Source organism: Cygnus atratus, chromosome 20 (genome assembly GCF_013377495.2).
Source record: "Cygnus atratus isolate AKBS03 ecotype Queensland, Australia chromosome 20, CAtr_DNAZoo_HiC_assembly, whole genome shotgun sequence".
Lineage (NCBI taxonomy): Eukaryota > Metazoa > Chordata > Aves > Anseriformes > Anatidae > Cygnus > Cygnus atratus.
Genome location: NC_066381.1, coordinates 8,997,964 through 9,024,491, shown reverse-complemented (window position 1 = coordinate 9,024,491; position 26,528 = coordinate 8,997,964). Strand labels below are relative to the sequence as shown.

General features: G+C 36.7%; 1 protein-coding gene across 3 annotated transcripts in view; it reads right to left on the bottom strand.

The window, feature by feature from the left end:
- Positions 1 to 257: 257 nt before the first annotated feature.
- Positions 258 to 26,528, bottom strand: part of BRIP1 (BRCA1 interacting helicase 1) — a 102,586-nt gene continuing 76,315 nt past the window's right edge. For all 3 annotated transcript variants that reach the window (XM_035560914.1, XM_050714728.1, XM_050714729.1), the window contains exon 25: positions 258 to 622. In XM_035560914.1, the coding sequence (XP_035416807.1) occupies positions 578 to 622 (45 nt within the window). In that variant the 3' untranslated portion in view covers positions 258 to 577. The remainder of the gene's footprint in view (positions 623 to 26,528) is intronic.

Sequence of the window (26,528 nt, the reverse complement as noted above, 5' to 3'; positions counted from 1 at the left end):
TATGCAATTTTCACCATCAAGATGTAAAAGGCTTAACAACCTAGCAGACCCCCTACAGTCCAAGCAACACAAGAGCCAGAGTATTTCTGCTACGATATGGGAGCAGGATGTGGAAAGTTGGAAGGTCACTGGAAAAAACATGTGCCATAGGACCTGCATTTTGGAATCATCAGGGAAAAATTGAGGGATGCAGACCATGAGTTTGAATGCAACCCCAAGCAGAGGGAACAGCAGGAATTCTAAAATCACTCAGAAAAAAGATAAATCTGTTTCTCAGGTCCTGTCTAGACTATGAAAAGATGGGTTCTGTCCTGCGCTGCCAGGGCTGGAGAGGATGTGGTCAGCTGGGTGCATTTGATCATGTATGCGGTTGGACTGCACCAAACTGAAATCATTTTGCAGAACCAGTGTTCTCTGAAAATATTACTCTAACCCTAGCAGCAGTCTTGCTGGGCAGACAATGTCAACCTGCCAAATATAAAAAATGAGGTTTTGTTAAGCTACTTGTTATTAGCTGCTCAAACCTTGACTGCAGCTGAATGAAGAAACCCCAGCATTCCCACGACGAACACATGGCTTAAGCAAAATATGGGAGGTCCTTTCCTCGGAGAAGATCACCAGCCTAGGAATAATTGTTAAAATAAATACTTGAAAACTTGGCTCTCTCGCTTAACCTACAAAAAAGGAACAGTTGAGTCCATAAGCCAAAATTTCTGACTAACTTTTAAAAAGTATTTCTCCTTTGAAACAGCTAAGCAGCATACTTTGATCTTTCTGTGTGAAACACTTAGTCTTTCAGAGTAATCATAGTCAATGTCCAGTCTCATTTTAAAGTATAATTTGTGGCTTTAATATTTACAAGGTTATTTTGAGGAAATGTGAAAAATATAATTAATTTAGTATTGTTTAGCTCTGGTTTGAAGTCACAGATGTTATAAAGTGAAGATAAGATACTCAAATTTTGAAATCTTTTGAAATTTTCACTTGTGTGTATGGGACCAAATTTCTTCCTTCACAAGGCTCCAGTGTTCCCAGACTGAACTCCAGTTAATTTCAGGATGATTCAGTTTCTACTTGACATTAGAAGACAGAAATCATCTAACAGTAAATTCTGGATCATGTGAAGGATTATTTTGCTTTCCGAGTAATATTTTCCTAGAAGTATATATAATATAAACCACTATAGTAGGGGAATATTTATATATGAGTTATTTCCATACAAAAAGAAAATTATTAAGAAATAAAGCACACAACCTTCTTATATCAATGTACCACTACTGAACCACATATATAGGGCTGTCTGAAAAGGCAAAGCCTGGGATAAAGGCTGGGGTATGTGGCAGGAGAGACTATTGGAGCATAGATTAATGGAAAATGAAGAGCATGGAAGATGTTCATCGACTCTAGTGCAAAGCACAGCAACAATTTAAACACAGATCAATACAAATAAAAGCTTATATTGACAGAAATCTTACCTAATGTAACACACAGTTTTATATTTAGTAACACAAAAAAAAAGCATAGGCTCAATCCTGCAAACTCTTTAATGCGAGTATCTACAGTCTCTCATTTTCTTGTTTTATTTGTGATTGTTTATATAAGCTTAGATAAACTGTATTACCTTCTGTTGCCTTAGAAATAACATTTCTAATATTTTGACAGTGTAAGTCATGCAATACTGCTTGTGCAAACAAGGACTGGACAAGAGGGTGGCAGCATTTTTTTTTTTTTTTTGGAAGAGCTTTAATGCATGCCCTCCAAGCTGACATGTGCTTCCTAGATGAGGAAATGCAACATTCCTTCATGCACAAAACAGTATTTTAGTTGTAATGAATTCATCCGATCCAGTTTTGAAACAGAAATAAATGCAGAAGATTACATCTTCAGAACCCAGAAATGAAAACAGCTCACGTGCCCTATGAGCTATTGTTACCAGAGGGTGAGTTTTCGCTAAAGGCAGCAACAAAATTAAAAATAGGTGGCAAAGAGAGAACTGATTAAATGCTTACAAAAAGTAACAACCACTATCTCCACTCCTTTCCAACAGACATCCCCATCTGGAATTTATTTTTAGGATGCTCATTCCTTCTCACAGGTTCAATGCTACCCGTTTCACACCATTTAACTATTGAAAGCTCTTGAAATTCCGGGCCAGAGAAGCCAGAGCCCAGTGTATTTCACCGTGATGTAGCTAATGTGTCAGACTTGTAAAATAGCTCTTAGTGGTAGACCTCCATTTAGAGAAAGACGGAAACTAGCTTTAAATACTTAAGGCTTTAATATCTAGTCCATTACGCTGCAGCAAGGTCTTGTAAAGAGTCAATTATGGGATACTTCTGATTTGATCCACATGCAAGGGAAATCCGCTTCTTTACCTTTAAACCTCTGTAGTAAGTGTCCTGTTTAAATAATTAGTGACACTTTTTCTTTGATCAAATTGATTCACATTGTTATTCTTTTATGTTAATTTAAAACTTAATCCATGTAAAATCCAAGACAGATCTTAATCCATCACTCAGAGAGCTTTTACAAAAAGGCACTATCATGAGATTTTCCAGAAAACACAACAAGTTAAAGACAGTAGTGAACTAGCCTGAAATGTTCTCCCCCCACACACCCCTTATGAAAACCTGTGAATTGCCAACGAAGTCAAAACTAGTAGCATGGGTAAGCAGTGAGACAATTCAGAAATAATTCTGAGTGGAGACAAAACTAGCAGCCACTACAGGACAAAACCAATTCTCCAGCATATTTAATGACGAAGCCAAAATCTCAGCGTTTCCTGCCATTAAAAGTCTGTTAATCATGGGTAATATTTTAAAGTAAACTGCAGCTACTTTAACTTATATTCTTGCTTTCTACTCAGAGCTTAGTTGTCCAGGTTACGGGGAAGTTAACAGCAACGATTTTGGAAGGGGCTTCAGGCCAGACACAACTAGTTAAGGTGCTCAGGCAGTAGAGTAGGTAGAAGGAAAAATCCTCTCAATATTTATAATTTCATGCCCATGCTCTTGTCTTTCGTGAGATATTTCTGTAAATAAGAGGCTGGTAATAAAGTTAACTGTACAAGTAGATAAATATTTATGTTTTGTCCAAGCCCATAAACTCAATAGACCACGCAAATTCTTGTTGTATATATTCAAATAATTTGCTTGAATATCTCTACAGTGAAGTAAAAAATAATTACAATCTTAATTGAACATGAGCTGACCATTTCTGGATAGCAGTTACATTTTACTATAACATTTCAGATACTTGCATGTTTTCCAATAATATATTAAAAAAAAAAATGCTTCCAGCCAGCAGCACTGCCCTTTATTTACAAAGGAGGCACAGGAACTGCTTTGCTAAAATCCTGCTGTACGTTTCTTCAAAAGGCTTGATGGAGGAATATTTACACCCTCCAAGTGTTTTTCTCAAATGCTACTACAACACTGCAAAAGAAATAATAACAGATAATATTTCACAACAATTAAAAAAAATATTTAAGGAAAACGAGATGACCATTTTGTTTAACTGCATGACAAAATCCTCAAGTAAAATTGTTTCATAAAATGACTAATGGAATGTAATTACTGTAAAATTTCCACTTGAGCATGAACAGCTGGGTCTTGAGGACCTCTGCTGTTCAGACTGTGCACTGTGCACCTCACTGTACAACTATGTCCAGAACATCATCTGTACTCAATAGCTAAAGTGAAGAACTTTGCCTCACCTTTAGCATTACTCTGGATGTCACAGTCAAATTTGAAAAATCTATTTCACTTAGTACGATAACCTTGGCACTTGTGAGAGAGTCTCTCTCAGTCATCCACCATTTATGAAGTCAGAGAGTACTGTGAACATTTAAATAGCCACTATTCCAATTCACATGCTTAAATTTGTATACTGATGATGAAACATGGAGATCCGTGCATATTTTCCTTTCACCATTTCAAATAGAGTAGAATAAGAAGAAACTCACAAATAATGTTGGAGAGATCATAGCACCAAAGATATGGCAAATGCAATCTGGCGTGCTCTACACTGATACAACAAAGTGAAGATGAAATCTTTACAGAGTTCCTTTTTCACAGGAATATTCTCCATCTTGTTGGACGATGGCAAATCAAAATGGTTAACACTCAGAAGCTTGAGACAACAACAGCCCAATGAGGCTGTCTCGATACAGCTGGGTGGCTCAAATGGCACAGAAACTCTGACTATGACCCGGCCAGCTTGCTCTGACTGTCACTGACCACAAATGTCAGTCCCTCTCGTGTACAAAGGAGGAATATTTCAGTTAGGGTTACAAATGCAAATGAGAAAAAGAATGCATTGTCACCAAAGAAGCACTTTCAGGGAGGATCAGAAAGGTAAGTGTTTTAGTCTGCCCCTTAGGTTTTGGGAAAAGCACCCTCGCTGTAATATCTGAGCATTGCACATACAGCACTCACACACAACCTACTGACTTGCATGTGCTACGTGCACATAACAGCTGCTGAGATGTATTGTAATCTTAGGCTACTAATTGGCCTTTACTAAGGAATAGTTTATGTTTTTCTGGAAAATTTGGACAGTAAAAAATTGCCCCAGAAGCACTATCTGGCTTTTGAACATCAGTTGAAGAAAGCCTGCACAGACAGAGCACAGGCACTGCTCTCGCTCCACCCGCAGTGTCCTGCCCTTGACAAGTACTCCCCTTTTAGAGGTATTAAATCTTGGCAACATCCATCGGAGTTCCCACTTAAGCTGAAGTAAGTACATGTACAGAAGGGCTCTGTCAACATATCTGAGTGGAAAGATGTTTGGATTAACTAAGAAAACCTATTCCAAATCTCAGATAATAAAATGTCCTCCTAAATCCTAATTGCAACTTTCATCTTGTGTCTCAGACCTTGCCACCAGCTGATGTGCCGATACAGATCAAGTGTTTAGTTTGATAAATGCGGCTTACTAGGGTCTTGGTATTGCTGACTGACAGAGTAGCTGAATAGGATCCAGGCTTCTAAAGGTGATTATCTGCCTAAAGAAGGAAGAAGATGAGCACAGGACAACCTTGTTTGTCATTTTGCGCACTTAATCAGACAAAGCTCATAATACTAAGAGCTCCTCTATACCATCAAAAATAAAACAAAAGCAGCTTGCGAATAAATTACACTACCATTTTACAGGGGGGGAAATCCATATGAATGCATTGGATAATTTTATTTTAGTTGCTATTTTCCGGAACTTATAACGGGAAAATATGATTATATTTATTCCCCAAAAGTCTTTCCTTAGAGTATTGACTTTGGAGCTTATCTCAGCCAGATTTTGCTGCACAACACACATAAAGCAACATTCTTATTTTAAACAGTATATCAAGGTAGAAAGTTACTAGATAAGACCTGTCCTTCTAGTTTAATTTGCTATCTTATTCTTGGATTATTCTTGGTTCTGCTTTAGGGTTAATATAACATCTACATTTGTGTTACAAACTTCTTTTTATTATAGAGAAATTTTATTATATTTAATTCACATTTCTTTAACCAAGAGCTTGCATAAAATTGATTTAATACCACTAAAAATTCAGATTGAGTATTAAAAGCAGACAATCAAAATACATCCAAATAAGCAGCACTTTCACTGTGGGGTATTCCACCATTTAAATGAAAAATAAAAACAAAACCCCAAACCTGAATAAGCAATAAAGATTCCTAAGTAGCACTGCTTTAATACTAGAACATCAAAAAGAATAGAGTCAAAATCTCAGCTGAAATACATTCAATACAGAAAAAAAAAGTACACAGAATTGCCAATATCTTGTTTTTGTCATTAGTATTAAAACTTAACAGCCACCGAATCCCTATTTTGTACTGAAAGGTCCCAGTCTTCACTTGCATATCCCATACAGCAATTATGACCATTGATGGCTTAAATAACACAAATTTCCAAAGCACGGGCCATTTAACCTAAATCTTTAGTTTGTGAGTAGACTCATTGACATCAGAAAGGCTATTATATGAGCTCAGTCTTGAAAGGTCCAGCACTGACACTCAAAACTGCACTTTTTGGCTGCTGAGTGGTATCAGAATAAACATATTTTAGTTAAAACTTTCAAAATTTTACTATGTATTATTGGCAGCATCATTTATTACTATTAATTTCATAGCTAAAGGCTTGGATTATCAATTCTGTCAATCCAAGCAATTTCCAACCACACCTAATTCTACATCTAAATCATTACAAGGATAAAGCTGTTATACTTGTAATGGTATTTGTCCTACTTTGAACATTACAAAACTGTTTTATCTAATCCTTTAGGAAACACCATAATGAGGCTCATCTAATGGCTTCTACTAGTTAGGAAGGCAAACTAAAAGATTTAGCTCCTCAGTCTGTCTCTAAATCTTCTAAGTGAAAGATGATTTACAGTTAAGCTATGAAAAATGTGACCACTCAAGTCTGGAAAGTCTCAATCTGATTTCAACAAACTTAAATCATGACAGAAGATTGTGTCTCACTAACTATAGATTTGCTTACCTAGGGAATCAGCATCTGTTGTGAAACATTCATTAAGTTATAAAAGGTTTATAGACTTGTCCAAGCTTCTATTGGGAAAAAAATATTAGATTTTTACTGAAAACACTTATCTGAAATGTTAAGTATATAGTTTCTGTGTTTGATACCTGAAAAAATGTTTTTCTGCCCCTTGTCATAAAAAAATGTCATAAAAGCAAAAAATATAAATAATTATTGTGAGAAAAAAACCCACACAGCATGATCTCAATACCTTAAGACAAATATTAATAGAAATTAATAGAGAAACTGGGGTTCTTTTTGATTTTGGGAAGCTAAATACCCATTCTTTTTGAATTACCTGATCTCCAGAGCAACTAGAGAACAAAAGAGGATAGTACAGACCTTACAGAAGCCATAAGCCATTTATAAAGGCAATACCAAGTTTTGCTTAGAACTTACATATTTAACAGCTAATGGTTTCAGATCATGCAAATCATGAGGTGAGAAGGGGAATGGAACCTATATAATTAAATTAAAATATAGATTATTTGTACCAAGCTTTTGAAGGCTGATGCCTGCCTTTCATATAGGTAGAGACCCATGCTCAATCACACCCTAGTACCAGCTCCACCCCTACTGATGTGTATGATTCCCTACTCAGCACTCAGATAGGTTGGAGTTTGCCATACAACCACTGCACCCAACACTACCCAGTTAAAATAGCAATGACTTCTCACTTTTAACAAAACTCCAGTTCCAGAAAGGAACCTCATGGAGCTAACCTCACTAGACATCCTTTACTACTGGTTCTGCACTGCAACTACTTCTGAACTACTGGTTCTCCCTAAGCCCTGCGTAGCTCATCACCTCAAGCAGATGAAGCAAAACGTGTCACGGAAGGGTAGGAGTTTCCTGTTGTAATCTCTACCTGTAAAACAAAGTAAATGACGGTCCAGACCTAGCAAGTACCATGGCCCTAAGCAAAAAGAGAAGAGAAAATACATAGTTGCAAATTAAGTTATTTTTACTTTCATAAAATCTCTTGTGGGTCCTCCAGAAATGCAGTAAAAATTGCACACTAAAACCCACAATTAGGTATGAGGGACTGAAGTAACATCATTGCTAATGAATTCAGGTTTTGATGAGAAGCTATGAAAACAAATACACGAGAGAGGTGATGGCTGTCATTCCAAGATGCCATTATACTATAGAGCAATATAGTAATATCTGCAATATTTTTTTGTTCCAGAAGAGTTGGCTTTAGATACGAACATTTAAGTAAAACAGCTGAGGGAATACACAACCTACATCTCTGAAAGTAAATTTGGGCTTGATCCTAAAAACCATTCCTAATTAGTGTCAAAGAGAACTATTTCCTTGCAAAAATATTCTTCTCTCTTAAGAAGAAAGTTCTGTACCTTAAATGGGAATTTTATTACTAGTTTGATGGCCAGACACTAATCACCTAGCTATATAAGCAAGCTGGCTATGGCTGAAATAAAAGAGAAAGAAAGGGCTAAAAGGAAAAGCAGAATATCAGAACGGAAACTTTAAAAAGTCTTAGAATACAGGTGACTGCATATCCAATGCATTTCTCTGTAAAACCGCTAAAAGCGTTTGTAATAGCCACAAGTTCATCTTTCATTATATCAGAATTAAAATTAAAGATTAAAATATACAAGTTAAGTACCACGGGTTAATATGCCCATTGTGCTCCCCAAAACATATTCCAAGAGAAATCTGGGAAAGAAAATGCTTTCACAAACCGTTCAAAGGGCTAAGCTTTGTGCAGCGTTGAGTGGTTTTCAGTTTGAATAGCAATATAAGCACACCTGCTGAAACATTATTCTCCAGTTAATGTTTACTTGGGGAATAAGAGTTTGGTTTTCAGAGTTTCTTGGTATGACACCATTGAAAACAACATAATTTGAAAAGGTTATTTCATTAGTACCTTTCCAATGATCTGCATTTGACCGTTGATCTGTTACGTGCTTTTGTCTGTTGTTCCTGTGTGCTTATCCAAAGTCTTTGTTATTAGACATGCTATTCATGAAACCTGTGAAAAGTTTAGTACAACTAGTGATCAAATGAAAGCATTTCTAAGAACACAGTAACTTTTGTGGCAGTGGGTGTAACCTAAAATTGGAAGCTCTTCAGCTTTATGTGCTATTACTTCAGCACATTGATATTGTAACTAAATTCTATATAAAATCTTTATCATACATTAAAAAGTCCTTCAAAACTGAAGGCTTTATAAAATTGAGGTATTATTTACTTTCAATGCAGTGCTGACAATAACAGTACAATATGATGTATGACTAAGGCAGATCAAAATGAACATCTGAAACATTCCATGAAAGCTGTGAATTGCTTACTTATTCTAAAGAATACATTAGTTTGCTTTGAACTTCCCTCTGCTGTGAATGACGACTGTGAAGAATATGAAAAAAATACTGGAGAGAGAGCAAACAATTCATTTTCTAGCTTTCAGCTCCATTGTCCTGTATGCCTGCGTTTTCCCCTCACCCTCGCATTAGGAAAAACTCAAGTACTACAGAGAAGTTTCCTTATAGATGGCCATGAAAAGGTTGGATTCATGACTGCGCTCATATCACAGCACTGTCAATCTATCCACAGGACGCATCAAGTAATTTGTATTTATTTTATAAATATTTCTATACTTATTCAAATTTTTAGGAAAAAAGCACTCTGAGAAATGGTAGACAGTATTGATGTTCTCAGTAATGACTCCGAGGCAAAACAAGGTAAAATTACTGTTTGAATAACATACACAGGAGTTACCTGTGTGTTTGTCAAAGAAACTCATTTTTTTCTTTCCTAACTCTAATACAAATTCATTCACACATTCTTGCAAAAAGGAATTTAGTTAAAGGCAAATATGCCAGCCTGACAGCTCTGGAGAAAGAAACACTGTACTTAAACACAGAGCAACGTGAACTGAAATCAGTATGTACATCTCAATCAGAAAGGCCGTTCAATTGTGTTCACACTGCAGCAGCCTCAGGAAGATAAGAAATCATGTCATTGACATGAAACTTGCCTATCCCTTGACCAACCCAGTCTGTGAAGGGTTTTCCTTTTCTGCGGTCACTAAGACGACGATGACTGATCTTATCCACACTTGGGTAGTTTTGAGAGACCCCTAGATCACAGTTAAAATACAGTAGACATGAATGCGTGAACACGTAACAGACAATTACAACATGTAAGATTTTCACTTTCCACATTTAACTAAGTTTTCACTTGCCTCACAAATACACACAAAGAAACCTGACAGAGTACACACCACAGCAACCACAGCTTGTCTTCATGAAAGCTGAAGGTGCACAGCTTCCCTAAATTAAAAAGCAGTAGTGCCTATGCATTTAAATCCTACTTATTTCAGGCTAGATTGTACCCTTATTAACTCCTACTCAGCAAAAATACTCATCGCACCTAAAGCAGGCAAAACTTAATGTTTAGCTGAATAAGTATGAGAGTGCATTAGGCTGTGTCACCTGCAACTTCATCTCTTTGGCATTCAAAGAGGAGAATCAGACCTGAATGCTCTGTAATAGTTAAAAGAAAAAAGTCCTATTTGCAAAAAGCAATTCAAGATATACATTTAAAATATATATATATCTCAACAGCATTATCAATGTTTACATTAATATCCTCATGGATATTAATCCTCCATTTAGACATTGGGCTGGCTAAAGTAACACTAGTGCGATGCTGCCACCTGCAGCTGAATGCAGAGTGCTTGCTTCTTTAGCAGCTCTAGGCCAGTACTTGTATTTGAAACTGTCTATATACGATTTTTAACCTTTAAAATGACGTCTCCCTGGTTGACTTATTCAGAAATTTTATCATCACTTTGTTAAAGGAAGGGTGCGCTATTAATAAACTTTCATTTCTACACTGACCCAAACAGATCTGTGTTCTGGTGAACAGACGGCAGGTTCCAGGCACCTGAGATGCACACTCGTCTCTGAGGCTGGGCTGCTGTGTGAATAACATAAACCCTTCTTTAATCTCAATTTAACAGTCTGCATAGAGCATCTTGACAATGCTATGGCCATCTTGGAGAAGGTGAAAAGCTTAAATATTCCAAGAGAAAACAGTATTAATGATACATGCTCTGCTCTATGGAAGTTAAACCATCACTGACATCCATCAAGTTTTCATGAGTGACTCTTGTGCATACTGGCTGCTGTAACAGATAATCTCACTCTCCTCTTCCATTTTTTGAAAACTGATGGGAATATGAATATCTGTACAAAACGGCATATTAAAATAAGTATTAAAATCCATATTATAAAAATTCCTTAACACTAGGCATAAAATTTCTGTATCACCTGTGTTTACTTATTAAGCACTACCCCTGTTATCTTTTTTGTACAGCTGCTAGCAAGGTAGACATTAATAGAAGATGCTGTAGTATTCTATGCCCCCTTCTGGTACTTCCAAACAAGCCAGGATTAAATAAAAAAATAAAAACAATATTGCTGTTCTTTATGTGCTATAACAAACAATGTGAATGGAACTGTTTATTCAGAGCAATCTATAAACAAAAAAGTGGTAGAGAAACAAAACCCAACTAAGCATCTTGTGCTTAGAACCTGTTAATGTTAATAACAGTTATCTACTTGTTACTCTTATAATTTCTACAAGTTTTCAATCGACCGAACTTTTCATTAATAAAACACAAACATACTTGTCACAACTGCTTATGTTTTATGTGTCACCACAATCTATACAAATAGTTTCTTGAGATTACAGATCATTCTTCCCAGAATGAGGCAGTAGTAGTGCTTGTAAAGATATATTACAGCCTCATACCACATCCTGAGACTTTTCTCTGAGCATGTTATTTCTAAACATCTATTAGCGTCCACAAGTCAACCAGCCGTATATCTGAGACGACATACAAGCCTTAAGACACATGCTCATAGAAGTTAAATGAGCAGCCTCTCGCTCATCTTTCATCATTGTGTAAAATGTTCCTAATTTATCTGCAATCTTTAAAACAAACAAGCCAATTGCCAAGAAAAGCTCTGAAAGCTGCAGATTAAACTAAAAATATTCTGTAACAGATCTACAACTTTGAACGGTCAGTTCTGAATAATAAAAGTCATATACATGTGTGTATATATATACTGACACACGCCCATATCCCTATGCATGTGCACATGCCTGTGAACATGTTTGCGTATATACACGTGTATTTATGTATTTTTAAAAAGATATGTAGATATGCCCTGACGCAACGCAGACCCAAGGTAGGAACACCAAAATATTAAATAGGTAGTATCTTGTATAACCTTTCACATACTACTTTAAGAAGACACAAAGGGATATCAGTATTAAATCAGAGCCGTACAGAACCCAGAAATAATGCATATTCTCTATTGAAAAAATATGTTGTAATAGTAGCATGTGTTTGACAACGTGCATATAAAATGTGCCCAGACATCAAATAATGTGACAGGTGGTATTAGTGCATGAAAGATAAGCATCCCATAGAGGCCCCAGAAAATGAGCATGGACTGCTTAGCATTTCCTAGTCCGAGTGTCCCGTCTGACACGCCGCAATAGTGACTGTAGCCACCAGTCGCTAGTGCTGACTGCTTCCCTTCTTTCCAGCATTAGAGATGAGCTCAACTGTAGCTTCTTAGCCCTCCTGTCAATGTTACTCACTATCTATTGTATAAAATGCAGTGAACTCCTAATGGCATTATAATTTAATCACAGCAAAAAGAAGAGTGATTGTCACGCTGTCTGCCAGTGATTGACATGGCCTGGATTTCTGCTGTCAAAGATTTGCATGTCAATCAGTAAGAACCCATATGGCATCTGTTTACAATGATCATAAGTCATCTGATACCAGTGTCTTAGCAAAGCTTTGACAGAAATGAAATGAGACCCATGTTCTATATTCCCAAGCATGTGAACTACAATGGATTCGTTTAGAGTTCTCAGCAGCTGAGTTAATGCACATTAATGCTGAACTAGGTTTGAGAACACAGTGCTTTAACAACAAAAACATCAGGCAATGTTTGCTTATTAAATTCAATGAGGATGCCATGTCTACTCCTGGCACTCTGTCTCATAGCTGTTCCTATTGATTTTGCAGCTTTCCATTTTATGAAATAATACATCTCTTCTAAACGTGTGCGTGTGTGAAACTCATCACCTCTGGTAATGTCATCAGCCATGAATTATTACTAAGCTACATCTAGACTTCTTTCATAGATTCTTTTGGCACTTTATGCGTTCACTTCCACTTTCTGTCTGAAGTATTGCAAGATCATTACCTAAATTTGGAATGCAATTGGAGAACAATCAGGCTGACAGAAGGATCTGAACGCTGGATTCCAGAGAGAAAAATAACTTATCAGGCAGATATCCTCGTTGCTTTAAATACCTGGCATGGCGTTCACTGGGAAACCATTTTGGATGAATGCCACAAAAACTCACATGAACTCACGCTGCTTTTATTGCAAATTCTTGATAGCATAAAAATGCATGTCTGGTAGTAATCACAGTTGGGCATAACACCATCCTGTAATGCAATTCTGTGCACCCAAAGAGTGATAAAAAGCATCTTGACCCTTCTTACTTATAACTGAGGAGGTTGCAAATTTACCCAAGTATACTGCAACAGCAATACAGCTTTTCTCTCCATAAGTGAGTTTCATGTTCTTAATCCTGCCTGCACGCTGACAGACTATATCTGAGTTTCCTTTCGCACTGATATTCTGATTTAATATATATATATGCCAAGACTGCCAAATGTCTGTACAATCCCATCTTATTATTTATTTACAGTAATTTCTTCCTATTTCTTCACACAGAACCTCTTCTAAGAGTGACCTGCTACAGCTTGCTAATGCCAGTTTTTTCAGATAAGCTGAGTATCAGCTGTGGGCAACATTCAGTCATGCTCCAGAAGTGTAAAGTACACTCACGTTACGTGCAGCACTATCTGGACCATTCGTTAGAGGATGGAGAGCTGTCACATTTCCCATGTCTCTCTGGGGACGTATCTAAACATACAACCAAATGAGTTATCCAGCAGAACAGTAACAATTTGAACCTTTTTTTGATGGAAAAAAAATAAATATTAAAACTGGGGGAAAAAGAAGGAACTTGGAAAAGAACTAGGGGAAAGCCCAAATTCTCCCTAACTGCTACATGTGTGTTGTCTTACTTGTATCAGCTACCTGCGTTTCCTGGATGGTCACTTAATGAACTAATTAGCTCATCTTTTTTGAGTCAAAGTGCTATGTGCCTGGACAAGTTTTGCTTTTGAATATATAATTCCTTCATCCTTTTATTGGCTTTAGTGTAATTCAGCGGTGACTCAATTTATGAAAGAGAGATGCATAGCTTTAGTTTGGATAAGAATTAACTGACTATCCAGTAGCAGCAAGTTTTTCCTCTCTGAACAAAATGCTTTTTCCCTTTAGCACACCATTCTTCCATTGTGACCCTCATCAAATAAACTGATGAAAGTAAACACCTGTAGTTCAGGAGGCATTTGATCACCAGCTTTGCTCTCCATTTGAACCAAGGGGTTCTTTTACAAGGTAACTGCCCTCTCCCAGGGAGGTATACACGATTACCCAATTCCTGTTGTTACAACAGACATGCTTAAACCGCCCATTGTGTGTGCTATCCAAAATTATATTTGTGGTTTTGTTCCATACTGTCTCCTGGTCTGTGAGCTCCTGCCTCTCCTAATCCCCTTTCAATGAGTGACATGCAGCTCTAAGGCCCAGAGATCTTGTTACTAACAATTACCAATTTCTGCCTTTTTACAACACTTTAGGAATCAAATGTACAAAGAGGATATTAAAGACCTTTCAAATATATGAATCAATATCTCACGCTGTATACACACGGATTAAAATAATTTATCGGCAACCCTTTAAATAAATCTGGAAGCATTAAAACTATGAAATATTACAGTGACCCCAGGTTAAGTACAATAAGGGAAAATAGATGATGAAATATGTCTAATGATTATATTGAAAAGTGTGCAGAAGACTTGCTGGAGGCTGAAAACGCAGAGCCAGGTTGTCCCCCCCTCCCCTTAACCTCATACCATACTTTTATTTTCATTGCTGTGATATGCCGGGAACGTTCACAGTCTGTGAAACCAATCAAAGCAAAAAAGCCTGCTCTTCATAACAGAAAGCCTCTTACAAAACTTGAGGTATTTGCATCCCCACAAGGTCTGGTTCTAATGCATCTTGACCACTTTAAGAAAGAGTATTCCCCTGCCACCAGGCCAAAACAGCTTTATTTCTATTGTTCGGGAGTTTAAAATTTGTGAGAGAACCCCACGTGTTCAATGCTTGCTTAGAAAGTACCAGGCAAGATTCAATGAAAAGCAAAGCCCCTTCCCACCATGGTTATACCTGCAGTGATAAGGAGAGAAGCAATTTGATTTATACTAAAGTAACCCTGGGGCACTTGGCTCCTTTGCCATTTTGATAACCTAGTGAGGGTTCTCTTGGTATATTCTGTCTGATTTCGCCTGGTGAACAGACCCTATTCTTGACAAATTGCAAGATCAGAATAACAAAAATTACAATGAATTTGGGACACAGCAGAAAATGCATAAAGAACTTCCATAGCAAAGCCAGTTTTGTTTTTGTCTCACTTATTGGTTGCATTAAAAGTCATTTATATCTTACTGAAGCCATCAGCTAAGCTTCTATTGATTTTAAAGAAATCCTTAAGAACAGTCAACTGCAGGATTACTGAATATATGTGTTATATTTCAATGAACATCTAGGTACTGTGTCCTTACAATAATAATATTCATTCCAGAGATTAATATTTTATAGAGAGGCTTTCCTATAAAGTTAGTATATTAACTACATTCTTTCTCCAAACACAAGAGACAAATTAATATACGCTTTATGCTGACTACCACACATAAAAGGTAGTTAATTTAATTGGAATATCTGGTAAAGTGAAAAAAAAATGCAGACAGCAATTGAATGCTAACAAAATTTTACAATCCATAGTATATTTATTTCTTTATTGCCCAATTCTGATGGTTTTGTTTTCTTTCCTCTATATAGAGCTTTTACATCTAAGCTGGATTGGAGATCAGAAACCAGCTGGAAATTTTCACTCTAAGTGGCCCAATTCTGAAAGCCTGTGCATACTAAATACATTTTAGAAAGTGTGGGCAGACTTGTACGAGCACACACGTGCATGTCAGCCTATGTAAGGTGCTCTAAGATGACAAGCAATAGGAAAATTCAGGTATGCACAAAATCCCATACAGGTAAATCCAAAAAGGAGTTTAATCCTATGCCCCATCTTAACGGTGCCCAATACTGCTTGATTCAGACTGTGCCAGATTTAAGGCCACCACAAAACTGAAGGGTACCGTTCTGGAGCCGCAGTAGGAGACACCAGTAAAGTGAAGCAAGTTAAGCAGAGGGCCACTGGGATGCTCTGGCGGCTGGAGAGCACAGCCCCAGAGAAGGAGCTGGGAACTGGGAGAGAAAGCTTGGAGGGGGGCACAGCAGCAGCAGCAGCCTGCCAACTCATACAAGGAGGTTATGAAGAAAATGAAGAAAAGCCAAGCTCCTTGCTGACGTGCAGCGTGGGAAGATGAGAAACTGTGGCCATAAATTAAAAGGTGAAATTCTGACTGATAAAAAGAAGCAAACAGACACAATATCACCGAGAGGCTAATTGAGCAGTGCAACAGGGGTCAAGAGAGTTAGGGGAAATCTCTGCATTTCCTCAAAGGTTTTCAAGACTAGAGAAAGTCTGAAGCAACTTGGTCTGAGTTCAATCCTGCTTCAAACAGGAGATTGGACTTACAGATCTCCCCCACTCTATCAGTGTGAATAAACCTGTGATAACAGCTGTTCTGGGCCAAACTAAACATCCATCTGAATCTGCTACACCGTTCTTCTGAGAGAGGCCAGAAGTGCACGGGAAAAGAAGCAAACGGGGACAATTATAAAATAAAAGCTCAGATTCCAGCTTAGGGATTTCCAGAGCTGGTAGGGTGGTTTTTCTTTGCTGACATCTTGCTTTCAATTCTTGAAACAATTAAATCAATTCTTGTTGCAGAGCTTTCTTCCATGAGTTTTGCTAATTGGGTTTGGAAGCCATTCACACAGAAGGCACTTGTTACAACCTGCTTTAAGGAGTCTCACGATTTAACTCAGCGATGCATGAAAAGTGTCACAGTCTTTCATATACTTCAAACACTCCTCATGCATTGCTGAACTCGTCTTTTTCCTCATTAGAAGCCCTTTTTCCCTGCTCTTCTTGTGTAGAAAGTAATCAAAACTAATCAAGTTTGCAGTGATCAGTTTGCAAGACAGACACCAGTGATATAATCCCTTTTGGATCCACAGTAGTCAATCATTTTTATTTGTTCCCTTTAAAGTTCAAATACTAATATTAGATACACAAAAGCACGTATCACTGAGTCATTATTGTGAAATGCAGTATTGGCCTACGAAATTATCATGAGTGTTCATAATAAATGTGCTGTTTTAGAGAGAGACAAGTTCCCTTTTGATTTGCTTAAAGGTCTCATCTCAAGTCGTTTTACACCAGTTATTCCATGGATTCCAACGGGATCTACATCAGATTGTTACTGCATGATAATTACAGGCAACAGTGACCTTTCCTGTATTTTTCCCTCTCAGGAGCCTACAAACAAGTCTTCCAGTTGCTGCAGCCTGGATGCACCTCCAGCCAAGGCAACTCATCGCCCATGGCCTCATGCAGGCAGCAGCCAGCCACACCTGTGGGCAGGATCTGGACACAGAAGCTCATGCAGGGCTGCACAGTTGTTTAGGATATGGAATTGTACCCGATTTCTTATTGAATATAGTTTTCCTCATTGTGACGATCGCAGAAAGAGAGGTTAGTAATAGTAAAGGGCTGCCCTTGCCTGTCTTTCAGCAGCTCTTAGGTCCTCTTCTGCTGAACGTTCTTCCTAAATTTAACTTCATACTGTTACAAAACACGACTCCTCCCAAATCTTTCAACATGTGTTTGATTCCCTATCATTGAAAAACTGTTCTTTTTCTCTGCTGCTAGATACACAAGAAGAAACTAGCCTAATCTGCAGCAAAGATTAACTCTGCATATAGGAAACCTTTCTAGCTCTGAAGGCAGTGCAACACTCGAACAGGCTCCCCAAGAAGCTTACGGAATCTCTTTCATTGAAGATTTTTAAGATGACAAACATCTGTCAAAGATGGTCTAATTACATTTGATCTTGTCTCTGCAAAGGGGCCAAACTAGAATTTCTTTCTAGTCGCATCCTTCAATGATTTCCATGATTGATGGATTGTTTTTCAAGTTCCAGCCTCTGTCCATTGTGCAAATAATTTATTTTTTAAACCACTCCAATCACTTGCTCATTCATCAGACTATAAAGCTTATAAACACCATAATACCTAAGCAAGAGACAGTGCATGCCATTCAACTTGTGAACACATCTGAAGTTTTATGCAGTTTTAGTAAATCTCAGGGTATTTTTTTTTCTTTTTAAAGAGAAATAAAGTAAACTACAGGAATTTTGTCTTATACTCCTTTTAAAAGTGGTCTATGCATACTCCTCAGAGATTTACCATTCACACAGAGACCAATACAGTCCAGGAAACTGGAAAGACGCAGGTTTTTAAAATATAGTTACAGTAAAAATAGCTTTTATTGGGCTTACTTATTGTACTAACTGAAGGTTGATTGAAATGACTACGGCCTATAACTCAGCATAAGCTACTTCGATACAACTCATTTTCAAAGGTTTTACTCAAACTGGATAATTTGGAAGAGTCACTTTTCTTACTTATTTTTTACTTTTTTTCTTTTTAAACAGAGCAACAGTATAACATTTACAGACTCTGATCTAAAACACAATGCTTTGATATGAAAAAAATAAAATAAAATGGAAAAAACAGCTTTAAGCTAGGATTTTAAAGGTTGCTAAAAAGACAAACCTTAAAAATGAAAATTCATATAGAAATGAATATATTTACATGTATTTTTGGATGATTAACAGTTACACCGCCAAAATGATAAACTGAACTATGAAGTTTGTTGATAGCTTCAGCAATGCAGTCGATGTTGGTATAACATACTTTTAACAGAATTTCAACCAAACAAAAAACCCCTGCATAGTATATACATAAACCCCCAGTGGGAAAAGAACTCAATTACTTTCTGCGTGCATAATGACACTACATAATAATCCTAAACTTATATACTAAAGGAGTTTAAGTTTTTAACTAGGGATTTAGTCTCACCTCATCAGTATCATATTTACATGAGCTCAGCCAAACACAAGTGAAAGTTTTACTGTCAACTTACTTTGCATGTTCTGTTATTAATCCATACAAAGTCCATTGAGGTAGTCCCCAAGGCACAATCAGTTTTCAAATGTTGTGAAGAGTGTTTAAAATCTGTGCTAAATGGATTTGCCAAGGTATGGATTTTGTCCTATGACAAGTTTAAAACGTTTAACACAATTGAAAACAATCCGTAGTATCAGCTTTAAAGATGATGGAGAGTTAACGTAGTGTATTAAATATGTGAACATTAGGTATCTATAGGATCTGTACATGTATGCATATTAGATTCATAAATATATGGATTACAGAAATTATATAAATTGCTGCTATGAATACTGTTTTATTCTTATTCGAAGCAGCAAATTCCTAAAAGTCACTGAGGGTGAGGCCTCATCACGCTAGGTGTTATCTAGGCACAACACGAAACAGGCTTCCAAGGATTTGCCTAGACAGACAAATCAGGCAAATCCTATCACTATTAATGGGTGGATAGAGTCTACAGATATAACAACAAACCATACAAGCACTTGTGGTATGGGGCAGTATCGTAAGTCGTCATATTTCTATATAGCAACAGTACTTTGTGGCTCTTTAACTATTAAAAATAATCAGAGATGTGTACATGGGAATCGAAGGTTTAAAAAGTAGGTGAATATGAGCTACTCTTGAAGTAAGTCACATAAAACTGAACATTTTAAAGCCATAAACTTCCCAGTCTATTAGAAATAAAGCACGTTTGTATTTTAAAGAGGTTTTCCAAGTGCAAGTGTGATTTACATTGTTCAGACACTTGCAGTTATTATTCATTTCCGTGAAGCAATGCCCAGGAGAATGGCTTTGCATGATTCATCTTAAACTAGTGCCAGTTTTGTACTTTGTTTACACCTGTGTAGATGGCAGTTGTGGTGTGTTTTTTTTTTTCCTCCAAAAGCTGTATTTTCCCTCTGAACTACCTAAACAAACACCACGCCCCTTATTTTACAAATACTTGACATTTATACAGAATACTTGATATATTCTATGTGTTAGCTCTAAAAAGAATTATCAAGGTCATTTCCTTTAGATGAATTATGTTTTGACTGGATTTTTCATTTTTTTTTTTCTTCACTGTGGTAACATATGGCCAATCAGAATAAGAAATCCCATCTGTTTGCAATTCATTTCTGCTACTATGTCTTAGTCTGTTGGTAATATTTTGCATACTAAGCTAAGACATTTTTTTTAACAGTCCTCTACAAAGGTGAAGATTTCTGAACAGTTTTAATTCAGTGGTGATACTTTGAAAAACAATTTTAAGGTTTTTCATTCTCTATTATCAGAATCAGTACAATTGCATTTGTGTGATATCTAAAGTTCTACACAAGATAAAAGCACAGAGGAAGTTACAAACCCACCCATGAGTTTCTTTAATATTTATATTCTAGCTCTGCAAGTGTACATTGTGTTGAGATCAATAATTGTCTTGAGGCATGATTTAAAGCATTTAGAGGAAATAGCTTACAACAAAGCATGACTGCTTCTGGCATTGAAACAACATGACATTGGACCTGTCCAACCAGCTTTGAGTGAAATTCCTCTCTCATCACATCTCAAGAAGACTTCCTGCTAAACAAACACCTGGGTGGGGAAAGTAGCTGGATGAACCAGGATTGCAAGCCTGGGCTGCATTCATTTTTACTGGATTACTTATAATCCATGCCATTGCTTCTTGCTAGAACTCTTCCGTTTATATATTCTTAGAAATTTTTAATACAGCATATCACCATTTTTAAACACAGCTAAGTTGCTTTAAAACAAACAAACAAAAAACACAGCAGCAGCCACTGTATGATCAAAAGCTAAATTGAATTTTTAAAATGGCAATATTTATTACATTTAAACTTACGATCTCTACATGGTATATTACAAATCTCTATACCTTCCGAAGCAAGCAACCAAGTGGTATACCAGATGCTATGAAAGGTGACTTGTGAGATGGTTATACTTACTGAGCAGCAACTAAAACAAGTTGCATATTCACAGGACAAGGAAGTCCTTTTTAAGATTAGTGTCTGATAAGGGAGTAAATAAACTGTACACCAAACAGAAATAATAATCTGAGCATTTAAGTTATTAAACCTACTGCGCATCAAATCATCTCACCGCTGTATATGATGAAAACTTTTGAAAATAAACACCTGATAAATCATTCATGCCGAGACATGGTTAAATATAAACTTATACAATGTACACAATCAAATGAAAATTTCAGGACAGATTTATTAGCTTGTGGATATTCCTGATTATTTGAAAAACTGTAGTCTTACTCTCAATAGTAACAGCAATCTGTAATAAGATTCTAAATCTCAGGGGAAAAAAAAAAGTTGCTTAGTGAAGAAATGAAGAATAAATATAGGGAGAAAATTAAACCAATCTTGTAACGTTCACCAAACATATGGTGGGCAAGGGCAGTGTCCCTTGCATCAGCACTGTTACCCTGTCACTACCAACAAGGCTTACTATAAGTATGAACTCAAAGATACAATGCAGAAGGCATACCAGAAGGAAAGTAGGGGAAGATTTATTGCATTCAATTATTCTTGTTTAAAAGTTTCCTCTGGGGCACAAGCACATAATATATTGTACTTTCCATTACCTGGTGCAAATGTAAAACATACCTGAAAAACACATTTCATGCTTATAACATATTAAAACAAGTAAGATGTCATAGCATGAGTTTGATAGATTAACTGCCAGTTACTTATGTTGTACTATATTAGTTAACAGCAAATTAATATCATCAGGCATATTTCCTCTCTTATACCTAAAAAATATTAGTATGGAAACAGAGTTTCCCATAAATTCTTTTCACTAGATTCTGGAATAAGGTTCTTAATCTAATCTGGGACAAGATAAGCAGCAATATATACGTTTGTTTGCAGACGTATTACTCAATCAAGCCTCTTTCTACCGCAGTACCGCTGCCAATTTAAGAATTGTTACATAAGACCAAAAACCTCCATAGATATCCACATGATTTTTTTTTGCTATGATACTGATTCTACTTGACACACAAGCACACGCTTGTGCTTTATGAAGTAGGTCTTAAAGAGCATTTCAACAAATTGTATTGAGCCTACAATAACTGTATCTACTATAAAATGAGATCAGAAGCTTTCATCAACACCTTCCATGTAGATTTATATAATACTGTAGATTCATCATTATTCAGAGTAAAAATAATGCAAAGCTATCATATTCTTGTATGGACTTTATATCACCACGCTTATTTACTACATAGTCTGACTATCTGGAATGTACTCTCATCTTATTTCTTTTGTATGGTCACATACACTTTAAAAAAAAAAATTCAAAGAAAGCAAGTAAATAAATATAAAGCAAGTTGACATAACAATCAGATGTAAACTAAAGCCTGAAACATTATCACGTTGAACACATGCTTAAGTTTGGCCTTTCATGTTTAGCATTCTGCATGCTCCACTGGATGTGCATTTCAATAAAACTTAGGTGTAATAAGTGATACATTGCTACTTGCTTGTCCCAGCTCCGCCTTTAGAGGAGCCTGCAGGCATTTGTTATGGCTAATAAACTTCAACTTCCATTTAGACGCCACTTCAATCCGCATTACAAAACGGAGGTTATTTTTATACATGGTGGGCAAGTCTTGCAATGCCCCAGGTCAAACCATGCATCGGACACAGCCTTTCCTTTAAGGACTCCCCCTCCAGGACAGGTCCTCTGCTACTGTTGTGGTGTCTTGGAGACTCCAAGACATCCTGCTCATATTTACTCTCTGAATTATGAAATTTCTGCTACCCCTCCTTTGAAAACAATTCAATTTCTCAGTTATCGGAATACCTTCTCCCATGGCCCGAATTAGTAGGTGCAAATGGAAGTTCTCTCCTGCTCTGCATCAGCAGTACTAGATAAGTAAGCTCTTCTAGGCTGGTAATGGTAACTACAAGTATGGTCACCTCATGTGACTGGATTAGTAGTAGTAAATCTATTTAAGGCATCCTTTGGTCAACAATATAAGCCAATGGCTGTGGCTCCAAGCAGCACTCCTGACCTTTGGTTTATATGTCAGTTCCTAGCTTAGGCTTCCATACCTGTGGCTGCTATTTTGGTTCCTGTTCGGCTCCATAACCTTGGCTCTTGAAACACTGGCTACAGGGTGATTGTCTACAATCCAATTGCTCATGTCAGTCAAAGAATTTAATACTTCTTGCTGGGAGAATACCTGTTTGTTCCACACATTCACAGCTTTTTGTCCAGTTGCTATTTTGAGTTGGGAGTCTGGAATGGGACAAAGTCTAAGAGAATAAATTAACTCTTGTCTTTCAGTTTAGGTATATTTGGATTGTCTCAATCTTTATTGTACAATCCTGAAGTTTAGAAATGTAACTTCAAAGAAAGCTGATGTTCGTACATGCTCACACAATTCCAGGAACTGAAACTTCATCAAACCAACAAACCACCTTACCGATGCCCACAAAGAACGCTTCAGAAAGTCTGTGCACTTTGTCTCCTTAACATTATCAATAAAAATGAAAGTAGAGAAAAAAAAAAAGAGCACACCTTGTATTACACCTGCACCTAAGCCTTTGCTAGTGTCACCAGTGGTGGAATGTCCACATTTCAAGCTTGTTTTTCAGGCTACGTTTTTCATGCCATACAAAATACAATTTATTTTAGGCTTTTTTCTTGCAGTTACTTTTTTTTCCCCAGGATTCCCCATCCTTACTGATATCCAAATTACTTCTCCAACACTTCTCCCACTCCAAAATAATCTGTCACATCTATAATTTATCTACTCCAAAGCATACTGATAGGAATAAGAAGGACTATGCAGTGGTGATCAGGAGCCCAAACTCTAATACACACCAATGGACAAAGGTTGACTTAATTTAATGTTAAACACTTCAATGAGTTCTTAGTATTAACTATGCCATTTCATCATTCACAAACTTCAGAGTTTAAGAAGTCATTACTAGATATAAAAACACAGAAGAGAGCTAGATGGGGCAATGGACTAAACAATGTTGTGTTGCCGAAGAGAGGTTTTTAAAAAGATGGGAAGTGAGCCAGGTGACTTTCAACCAGACTTGGGTGCCCAGTCCTCCAAGGCTCTTTTGCATCTCACCTGGTGTCAGGGTCCATTCTCATTGTACTAATAATGTTGGTTTCTTTAACTAATAGAAATCAATTGTAGGAATTTCTAATTGTAGAAATCAATCTCGGACTGAGGATTAAGGTTCACATAATCCACTGGAGTTGGGTTCCTTAAAGAACTTAAATGTTCTTCATAAGTTAACTTTTCAGTGGTCTAGTGCAGTACCTATAGTCTAATATGAAAGGCCAAGAGGAAGGGTGTGTCCTTTAAGTGCTAACATTAACGCTTTTTTCCTGTAGTGTGCTATGAAGCAGCAAGATGACTGATGCTTGTGTTATTTTGTAGAAGCAGCTAAGAACATCTCTTATCCCTCCTTTAGAAAATGACTCTTACAGGGTTCTAATGTAGATTAAGTTATGACAATATAAGCTGATGGACTTCAGAGTCATGCTATTGAAAAACACTGCAATGAAGGAAGATTCAATCTCCAGGTCATTGAGGACAAATGAGCTATATAAGCTGACATTCCTAGCTTTAGCCAAGTGAAAAAGAAAATCAATAGTATCTTTAGTGACTAGCAATCATCTTTAATCAAGCCAAACAACTGGTTGAGAACTCTCTTGCGATACGAAGAGGACTGTGTTAATATAGTAAAATACGATATGCTATAAAATAGAGAAATGGTTCTACAACTTCTGTCCTAGGGAACAGCTCCACCGCTGCCGAAAAGACAGCTGGCATGCATAGAACTACAGAAAGTAAAATTCTGAAGGATCAAGATTCAGTTCATTACAAAAATATTGGGAATAAGATGATATACAGAGAAGAAGAGAAAAATCACACTTTGGGTAAATTCATTTGTTCTGTAAGCCCAAATCCCTAAATAAGTAAATGGGAATCTCTATTCAACCCGTTTTCATATTTTCCAGATCAAGACCACAAGAAAGTATATATTGAAAGAAGTAGATCTAATTAATTAGAAAAGAAGCACTACAAGACTGAAGCTATTCCTGCTTAAGCACACAGCGTCAGAAAACTGTTCAGTTTTGCAATCTTTTTGCAACCTTGATGGAAGGCATTCTATACTGGTTTCCTTCAGAAGAGAATGAAGGACTTGAATAATGCTGTTCAACATAGCTTATGTTTCATTCAGAACATCTGTGTTTTTGTTTTGTTTTGTTTTGAGTGAAATAAACACTTTTTAATAGAATTTTTTGGGAAAAAAAATCTGGGATAAAAAACCTAGCTGCTGAACTAGAAAAAGATTTTTTTTTTTTTAACATTTTTAGAGTGTTAAGCAAAAACTGAAAAAAAAAACAAATGAGCTGCATTTAGATTATTTTAAACAAAAATGTCTGTCTGGTTTCTTAAGAATCTATTAAGTGTTCTTAATGCAAAGAGGAAAGAAGGAAGTTCTGTGCAGGAATCTTAAAAGAGCAAGTATCAAAAAACCAGTGGAATGTGCAGCCCAGTGAAAGGTTCAGTATCTAATGATAACAGCACAGCAGTGATTCAAAAGCAAATAAATCCTGCTAGAATGAAAAATCAATGAGCTTTGAGAAATTCTGACAATGAAAAGGTCGCTCTCCCTGTGAGATCAAGTGGAGAAGCCCCGTTAACAGAGCAGCCATCTGCTTTTTCCTGCTTCTTACATACTGTGCAACCATTTATGCTACTTTCTCCTACATCAATACAAGGGCATTCTCAATTGAGCAAATCGGCCCGAAGCTTGCAAAAAAAAAAAAAATCATTTTGGTTGACATCAATGGAAGCCAGCAAACAGTCTTTAAAAACAAAGAAGCCCAGCAGAGCATTTCCAATTCACAGAAACAACTTCTTGTTGCACGCATCATCTCCAGTGACAGGGAAACCAATGAATCCATGAGGCCCTGAGCTTGATGCATGTCCTGGTGAAGAAACTGATTATTAACACACCCAGAAACTAAGCATTTGTGAAAGTTTTTTTGTAAGAATAGTATCTGACACAGCAGTGGCTGCAGAGTTTAAAGATGCCAATAGCTTCATGTCAAACAGATATGATTTCCCTAAATACTGCTAAATACAACTTCTTTAGAGATGAAGGAAAAATCTGTATTATCGACAAATGGCTATCTTGACTTGTTTCCTCTAACTACAAACCATGTCAGTGCCTTTCTAGACAGCCTACGTGTTTCTCATATAGAAGCTGAAATACATACCGTGGAGGAAGAAATTTCACAAGAGGTACTGCATAACAAGAAGGGATTAGATAAAAAGCTTAAAAAAAAAAAAGAAAGTTTAAAAAAAAACACCACACTCTTGAATAGAAAATTGGCTCTGATTCATTCCCTGAAGGTGACATTTACAGTAAACGCCAGAGCAACAAGTGGTTTGGATTTGGTGTCTGTTTTATCAGCTGATAGCTGAAATCTAGCTATAAGAAAATAAACATTCGTATTTCATTCCTGGTAGCTCTCTTCTTGCTTTGCATGCCTTTCAAAGCAACAAAATACTTGGGAAATAAATTAATAAAAAGCTAAAGAACCGCACAATCTGCCCAATGTAATTAACTAACATCTGCATTTACTAAAACAGGCAAAATA